The 9,392-nt window shown below is 37.3% G+C and overlaps 1 protein-coding gene across 1 annotated transcript; it reads right to left on the bottom strand.

Moving 5' to 3' along the window:
• Nucleotides 1-572: 572 nt before the first annotated feature.
• Nucleotides 573-1,411, bottom strand: LOC111894765 (valine--tRNA ligase, mitochondrial 1). The gene is made up of 2 exons (XM_052769895.1): nt 1,077-1,411; nt 573-984 (listed from the first exon to the last, which is right to left on the bottom strand). The coding sequence occupies exons 1-2, from the start codon at nt 1,409-1,411 to the stop codon at nt 573-575; spliced, it is 747 nt and encodes a 248-aa protein (XP_052625855.1).
• Between the last annotated feature and the right edge of the window lie 7,981 nt (nt 1,412-9,392).

Raw genomic sequence — 9,392 nt, 5'->3', positions numbered from 1 at the left:
AGGGACACTATGGACCTCCAAGGGTCCAGATCTAGAACCTAACTCGCTTAAGGGACCAAGGGAGCACTAGATCTAGCCATAAAAGGGCTCAATAAGCCCTAAATCAACATGAACATCACCACAACAGAAAAGGGTTCGAAAATAGTACCTCAAACATGATGTTCTGGACCTCAAATCTTCAGGTCGTTAACCCTCTTGCTTCCTCTTGGCTATAGCTTCCTTTCCCTTGCTAGACAACACCACCAAGGTCAACAATGGCTCCTTCTCTCACTCCAAACGCTCAAGCTCACTAGGGTTTCGCTCTGGGGACTAGTGAGCACAAATAACGGGCATAAGGCCCTTTAAATAGGCCCCAAACCCAAGAAATTAGGGTTTCATTAAACAGCGCGGACTCGCCGAGTCCACCAATGCGACTCGTCGAGTCCGGTCATTAATCCGGGTGAGAAATCGCGTCTCTACTCGGCGAGTCTACGCACCAACTCGCCGAGTTCTTCCACAAAACTCAAAATAAAATGAATAAATATAATACCTGAAATGCCGGATGTTACAGTATTTTAAATAATTTAAAAGACTTAACTAAATTTTTGGAAAGGTACATCGCCTCCTAATATCATCTCAAGCATCACCATAGCAGAAACCCAAAAGAACAAAATGTCATGCCCAGTTTCAAGAACAACAGTTGGATAAAAAGTCTTCAAATCTTGAGTATCATCAGGCCACCCCAATACAGATAAAGGGAAAAGCCCTGAAGAAAACCAGGTGTCTAAAACATCAGGATCTTGAGCCAATTCAAACTCTTTCCCTGAAAAGACCTTTTTAGCCTCAGCTTCAGCCTCTTTCTCATCCCTAGCAACCACCCAATGATCCATGTATGTTCCAAGCTCTTTCAGTTTATCATCCTCCAATGTCACATACCATGCAGGAACTCGGTGGCCCCACCAAAGCTGCCTTGATACACACCAATCACGAATGTTCTCAAGCCATCTGTAAAAATAAAAAAAAATTAAAATTAATTAATAAAGTTTAAATGTTGTATATCAGTTTTAAAGGTAGAATGAAAGACTAGAGAAGGTGACCTTTTCCATTCAGCAGCATACTGTTTTGGAAGTATATCAATTTTCTTGTTATTTTCATCCATTACATCATTAAGAGCTTCTTTAGCAATACCATTGCAGTTGACATACCATTGAGGCTTAATCATAGGTTCAATCACATCATTGCTTCTAGAACAAACACCTAAACGCATCTCATTCTTTTCTTCCCCTTTATAAAGTCCCTGTATGCATATTTGATGAAGAAGATAAGAAGGGTATTCGCGTCTTTTAGGGTTGGACAAAAAATTAAGAAAGGTATTAAAAACGTTAGACTTCAAAGCCTCAGTTATTGCAACACGAGCTTCAAAACGTGGCATCCTTACAAACCCTAAACCTCCATTACTATTTATCTTCCCATCATCAGTAAAAATGTTAATAAACTCAAGTTTATGTCTCTTTCCAACTTCAAAATCATTAGGATCATGTGTTGGGTTTATGCTTTCTGTTAATGCTATGGGAGTTTTAGAAGATAAACTTGGAAGTGTTGAAAAGTTTTTAAGGTCTAGAAGGAATCATAAGAGGGGGATTTATGGGAGTTTTAGAAAATAAGCAAACTAACTAACGGAAACAACATAGAATCGAAATTAAAGAGCGATTAAAAACCCTTACCAAAGAATTTATGCATGAGTACAGTTGAAGAAGGCCTAAAAGAAATCCAAGACGTGAAGCCAAAAAACCCTCGTTCGAGAGCAAAAAAGAGTAGATCCACCAACAGAAAGAGAATTGAGAGATGTGTAAGCCATGAATCTTGGAAGACATCAAAACCAATCTACGATCGACTGTGAGAACGTGGGTGAAGGCGGGGGACCTAGGGCTTCTTGTTGGAGGCGCTGGAGGTGGGTGAAGGCGGAGGCCCTAGGGCTTCTTGTTGCTAATTCAAAGATCAACATCGATGGTAGAAGGTGGAGGCATCAGTAGAGGGAACAAGGTAAAAAGAGAGGAGATCGAACCATTTAGTGCGAGGGTCGATTTGGAAGAAATCTCACACCCTTAACCTTAAACATGATGTGAAGCAATTGATCCATAATCTTCTTCGTCTCCATCAATTCCTTGGGTTCACATAATTGGACGATGGTGGTAAATGAAGCATTCTTCGAGAAGGAAGGTGCATCGCCATAGTTTGAGGCTAGAAGAGGAAATGAGGATCGGAGGTAGTGGATGTGGATGAGGGGTGGAGAGGAGGGAGAAGAAGGTGGGGGTTTAAAAAATTTGGGGATTTCATTTTCCCTCCGAGACGCGCGTTTCTTAAAAAAAAATATAAAACGACATTCACAGACGACGCACAAGTGCCTTCCGTGGTTTTAGTATTTTTACATGAGACACTAATTTAAGGGCACTCAGTAATGCGCGACCTAAGTCCTTAAATTTTTTGAAGAGATGAGACTTTTTTAATGTCGCTCTCTAATGCGTAACATAAATCAAAGAGCGTCGTGTTTTGCGCGTCGTAAAAGGGTCTTTTTCTTGTAGTGGACTCCAAGACTCCATCCTTTTGGAGTTGGGCTATGCAGTTCTTGTTGACATGTCTAAGACAATAATATCACAAGCATGCCTTGTTTAAACCATTAGACAAATCGATATGCAACACATTATTTCCTAAGTTGTCTACAACCATCACAGTTTCATATACACCATTACAAGGTAATGCTTCAAAATAAAAAGTACCATTATAATTGGCATTAATAGAACCAGCTTCATTGCTAAATGAAAATCTAAAACCTTGTCTGTACAAACTATGAAATGAAATAATATTCCTCGTCATTTCTGACGAGTAGCAACAATTATTTAATTCTAATCCTAACCCACTACTAAGCACTAAAGAATAAATCCTGATCTTGGTGATAGGCAACGATTTCCTATTCCCCATTATCAGGTTCATCTTCCCATGCTCCAAATCCCAACTTCTTCTTACCCCGCTCAAATCAGAATGAATGTGAAAACCACATCCTGTATCAAGGACCCAAGAATTATCATGTGATGAGTTAATAGATTGAATAGTATAAATACCTACGAAGATGGGATTTATCTTCCCATCCTTGATGGATTTGGAATAGTGTCTAAGGCTGCAACTATATTTGGCAAGTATTTGACCCGGTTGAGCATGGTCCTTTTGGGTTGCCTTCACCATAGCAACTTGACAAGATGATTTATAATGAGAGAAGAAATATTATTAATATATTATGAGAATAATATAAAGGAATAATGATATTGTTATTTGATTAATATAAGTCATAAATTAATTAGGAATTAATTTGGTGACTTAAAGAGGTTAATTGAATAAAAGGGCATAAACTGTCAAATGTGTGATAGTTGTATTTTGGGCTATGAATATTTATGGATGTGAGGGTGGACAATTTTAGGGTTTGGATAAACCTAGAAATCATCCAAGGCCTAGTCTATAGGGATCATTGGATTGCTTAGGCCCTAACTTATTCAATTAGGGTTTAAGGAGTAACCCTAGTAGCTCATAATATATATAGACCCTTTGGGTGGAGGAAATCAGCACTCATGCATCTCAAGAAACCATAGAGCTGATTTTCTCAACCTTCTCTCTCTCTCTCTCTATTATCATCCTCTTGCTAGTTGGTGTTTGTAAGCCATTAGAGGAGTGACAATTGTGACTCTAAGCTCCAAATACAAGAAGATTCAAGCAAGAAACTCAAGGTATTATTTTAGATCTGATTTCATATGTTATGATTTGAATTTTTACACTAGATCTATCAATAAAAGTCTTAGATACATTGCATGTTCAATTAGAGAAACCTAGATCCAAGCATTAGGGTTTGCATGTGCACATAGAAAAGTTCTTATGGCTCAAACCCATCAGTGGTATCAGAGCCTTGATTGGTTTCTATTGAATTGATGCATTGGTTGATTGCTTGTTGATTGCAAAATTCAATTTTGTCCATCTGCCTGATGAACTCGGCGAGTAGGCCTCAACTCGGCGCGTCCATTGTGGTACTCGGCGAGTTCGAGCGTCAGATGTAGCTAGTTTCGGGATTTCTTGCTGTTTTTCTTATGGAAACTTGCCTTAATCTTTATGGGTCAATAAAATTCGAATTTTAACATATATGTGAGTATATTCTTGACCTAATAAAAGATATTTACCAATTAGCTGAATAATAATTTCCTTATATGATATTAATTGATTATTTTAATTAAATTCGTGAATTGTTTTGCAAGAAACATTTAAATAAATCAAATATGGATAATTATGAGATTAAATGGTTAATTTAAATTATTTGTTATTTGATCCCTTATGTGTGAAAAGTTTAAAACTTGTCCTCAAGTTTTGAAATTTAAGTTTTGTGATTAAAAGTTTAATTTGGACAATTTAAATTTCAAACCCTAGAATTTTACAAGTTTAAAATTCAACCCTATACTATTATGTGATTACAAGCTTAATATATATATATATATATATATATATATATATATATATATATATATATATATATATATATATGTATGTATAATTAAAATGCTAGTTTTACCGTTAGTAGGCCTCATTAACGAAGCCGGTGTATAAGGTGGGTATAAGGTTGCTGCCTATAAAATGGCGCTTAATGGGTGTACACTCACACCCACCGCTTGCTTGATCGGTGGAGGGTCGTTAGCCGAACGGGTAGGATAGGGCAACCCTATCTCCTCATTAAAAGTATATTAAGAAAATACAAAGTAACTACATGTTTTAAAATTCCCAATCCTAGTTACTTTAGGAAAAGTGAGTTGATGCAAACCCATGAAATTACACTTTGCACCCTTGCTAAGAAGTTAGTGGAGCGTGTGTGGTTTACCGGCACACTAATTGGTTCTAAGCAAAGGTGGCAAAGGGTGATTCATTGTTTATCATAGTTCGGTGGAGCGTGTGTGGTTTACCGGAACATCGAATAGGTAATTGTAACAATGAAGGCACCGTGTAGATTTGCATGGTTATTCACACCCACTTTGTGATCCTCGGCATCCCAATCACAAACGAGAGGGGCAGATCGAGATTTAAACATGCCATTGAAAGTTTCAATGAATCTCACCGAAATCTAGGAATTCTAAATGCATTTAGAACTTAAGGTTATGTTTTCATGGTGGAGAATTAGTGAATCGTCATTCACTTACCTTCAAATTGTTTGCATGTTGGATCACGGCATCCCTTTTCTAATTTGTAAATAATGTTGTTGGATCCTAGCCTTAATTTTTCATATTGGGTGATAATTAGGGATTCAATTCTAATAAAACTTTTTCCTTTTCTACTTGTAGATGTCGAACGCAAACAACGCTACTGCTAGCTCGTTCACGTTAATGAGCCTTTGCCAAAAGGTGACTTTCGATGGAACGAAATTTAGCGAATGGATAAGATACATTCGCACGATTGCTCGCTACGAGGAAAAGGAGTATGTCCTTGACAAGAAGCTCGAAAAGATCAATCCAAAAATCGCTACTCCGGCTGAAATGACTGCCTTTGAGACTCATGAGCGTGATGAAACGAAGGTTCATTGCATCATGATAGCCACAATGAACGCCGAATTCCAAAAGTCCTATGAGGACATGTATCCGTACGAGATGCATCAAGAATTATTGGAGAGATACCATCAAAACGCGAGGCAGGAATGTTACGAGATCTTCACTAGCATGATCACTAGTAAAATGGGTAATGGAGAATATCTAACCGTTCACTTGCAAAAGATGAAAAGGTATGTCGATTGTCTTCGCAAGTTGAATGTCGACTTTGGGGAAGACTTGGCTATCGACATGGCCCTTCACTCCTTGCCTCCGTGTTACAACCAATTTAGGATGACCTACCATATGAACAAGGAAGAGGTCACCCTAAGCAAGCTCCAAGGGCTCCTAAGGGTTGCTGAGAGCAACCTTAAGGACATGTCTGTTGCACAAACTCCCAATCCACCCGTTGCTCCTGTTTTGGCTATAGGGCAGGGAAGGGGAAAAAAGAGGAAGGCTCCGTCAAATAGCCACCGCAAGGGAAAGTCCCGAGATGGTTCCTCTTCTAGTGGGACCAAGGTTGATCCTGCTAAACCCAACCCTAACCCAAAGGAGGCAGAGTGCCACCATTGCCACAAAATAGGGCATTGGAAGAGAAGCTGCCCAGAATATCTGCAAGCCATCAAGGATGGAAAGATCAAGCCGTCTTTCGCAGGTATTTACACAATTAAATCTAATGATTCATCTCATGCTATTTCTTGGGTTCTTGATACCGGTTGTGGTTACCACATTTGTTCTGAATTGCAGGGACTAAGAAGAAATAGGGATGTGGAGCATGGAAGAATAAGTCTAATCATGGGAAATGGAAGATCGTCGCCTGTCACCAAGATTGGAGTTTATTCTTTAGTGCTTAGTAATGGATTAAGTTTAGATTTGAATAATTGTCTCTACTCACCAGATATGGCAAGAAACATCATTTCATTTCATGGTTTGTTTAGACAAGGATTTAGATATTCGTTTAATAATGAGAATGGTTCGATTTATGCTTATCTAAATGGTGTTTTATATTTTGAAGCAATGCCTTGTAATGGAATTTATGAGACTGTTATGATTATAGATAACCTAGGAAATGATGTTTTATGCATGGATTCTTCCAATAGTATGGATAAAGCATGTTTGTGGCATTGTCGTCTTGGACATGTCAACAAGAAGCACATAGCCCAACTCCAAAAGGATGGAGTGTTGGAGTCATTCGACTTTAGGGAAGATGACACGTGTGAGTCTTGTTTGCTTGGAAAGATGATCAAGTCACCCTTCACTGGTACTTGTGAAAGGGGTGAAGGTTTATTGGATCTCATACATACCGATGAATGTGGACCCTTTAGATCCACCACAAAGGATGCGAACCGCTTCTATATGACTTTCACCGATGATTATAGTAGATATGGGTATATTTACTTAATCAAGCACAAGTCAGAAACGTTTGAAAAATTCAAAGAATTCAAACATGAACTGGAGAATCAATTGGGCATGAAAATCAAGATGCTTCTGTTAGGGTGCAAAGTCATGCTTGGATGTAGTGTTTAGGCTTTCCTCTTTGTATGTGTAAATGGGTTGAGTCTTTCCTATAAATAGGAAGTGAGTGACTCCCATTATGTAAGAGTCCATTTTGGAGTGTTAGACTAGAGAGAGAAATTGTATACAAACCCATTTGTATAATCTTTCTAGATCTAATAAGAGCTTACAAAGATTTATTTACTCCATATGTTCTTGAATTTTGTATGATGAATTACTAGATCTTTCCTATTCTGCACATGCCATCATAATCAACATCACTACAATTGGTATCAGAGCAGGTGTTCTTGATTTGATCAAGAATTGATCCTTGATGGCGATTTTGACTTAGTGATTCAATGTTTGATCATGGATCTTCGTGATTAGAGAGTGTTGTATGTTCTAGAAGTCGAATTTTTCCTTGATTTGATCCATAATTTGACTTTCTCTCTCTAGAATACTGGTTTGTGTTACTTTCTCTGTCTAGAAAGCCCATTCAAAATCACTTTCTCTCTCTAGAATTCTTCAAGTTTTTGTGATCATGGTGAATTTTCCTTACAATTCTTGGATTATGATCATTGAAGGTATCAAATACAAAGTCAATAAAGATCAATATTATGGGTTTGTGTTAAACAAGAAGATATATTGGGGAACTATGGTTTCTTATGGAGGATTGAAGGATGATCATGGAAGCTAGATATTTCAACCACTTTGTGAGATCAAATGGTTGGCTGATATTACATGTTCCATAATATCACATAGTAGTGATAAGAGAGGAGAAGAAAAATATTTGTTCGATAAGAAATATGTTTCTCTTATTGAAGACACAAATGATCTTCGTGCTCTTAAGGTAGTTGAAATTATTGACAATGGAGTTCAATGTGATGTTCTTAATGTTCAAGAAAAAGGAGTTCAAGTTGATTTTCAAGATGAAAAAGTTTTTTGCTCAATTGGAGTTCAAACCGATGATGTTTTGTGTTCTTGTGATTCGTTTGAAGGAATGATTCCTTATCGGAAGCCATTGATCCAAGAAAATCACAAGTATCAAACTCCAAAAGATTTGATTCAAACTCAAAATGTTTATGTTGTTGAAAGTGGGTTTGTTCATGAAGTCAAGTCTTCAAGATGCAAAAAGATGAGAAAGAAAAAGAAAAAGAAGATGAATCGGAAGAACAAGCGGGTTTACTCACAAAAATCGTCATATGTTGTGAAGCCAAAATCCGTGAAGCAAATTTGGGTTCCAAAGCAACAATCTACAAGTGTTGAATTGAATTTGAAGTCAAAACTCAAAAGTGTTGGTGGTTCTTTTGAAGATGTTCTTGGATCGTTGAAGAACACGAAGAACACGAAGAACAAGTTGAACATCTCGCATAGTGGGTGGTACAATGTTCGATTTGGAGATTTTCTCATTCCGACAAAAGAACCAAGATCTTCCAAATTTGATTTGTTCTTTGAAAACGGAACTCGATTCGTCAAAAAGGTATCTCAAATTCTAAAATGGATTCCAAAACTTCCATGATTCCGATTCGTGCGTTGCATTTTTGAATTTTGATGAATTTGTTTCGTTGAATCTAATCCGTTTTTACCCCATTGGTGATTCAACAATTTTTTTTGATCAAACAAAAATCAAACTCTCAAATTTTTTTTTTCGTGATCTGTTTACTGTTCATTAATCCGATTTGAAGCCCAAAATCATTTTCATTCTTTGTTTATCTGGTCCATGTTTGGAAGCTCAACATTTCAAATGTTTGTTTTTCAATCCAAAATCTTGAGGCAAATAATAAATCGGTTTACTGTTCCTATGCTTTTAGCCCAAATCCAAATTGGATCAATCCCTGTTCATTATCTTTGTATCGATATCTCATATTCTCGGATTTCCGACTTTGATTCAACAAAGTCAAGAGTCAAATTTGGAGATTACTCATCTGAAATCAATTGTCAATATCAAAGCCTGGTTCGTCTTGAACAATCGGCGTCGGAAGAATGAATTCGCATTGATTGAAATCATATGAAATTGTCTTTGATTAGAGTTAGTATTCACATTCTGAAATTCGTTTTGTTGAATGAAATCAGTACTAGAGTTGAATGATTTTACTTGACGTTAATATCGATTTCGATTTTAGAGTTGACTTCTTGGAGTCAAACTCATTGAACATATGGTTGGAACAATTGACGATCGAAATCAGATTCGACGTGTTGTGCTCAAATTGATAGTCTAATTCCTGGAGACGAATTGGAATGATGAATCGTTGAAATCGACTTGATGATACTTGTTCGCATACTGTAAACCTATTTGGGAATCAAACGAAATCG

This window comes from Lactuca sativa, chromosome 3, assembly GCF_002870075.4.
Source record: "Lactuca sativa cultivar Salinas chromosome 3, Lsat_Salinas_v11, whole genome shotgun sequence".
NCBI classification, from domain to species: domain Eukaryota; kingdom Viridiplantae; phylum Streptophyta; class Magnoliopsida; order Asterales; family Asteraceae; genus Lactuca; species Lactuca sativa.
This window is presented reverse-complemented; position numbering and strand designations above follow the sequence as displayed.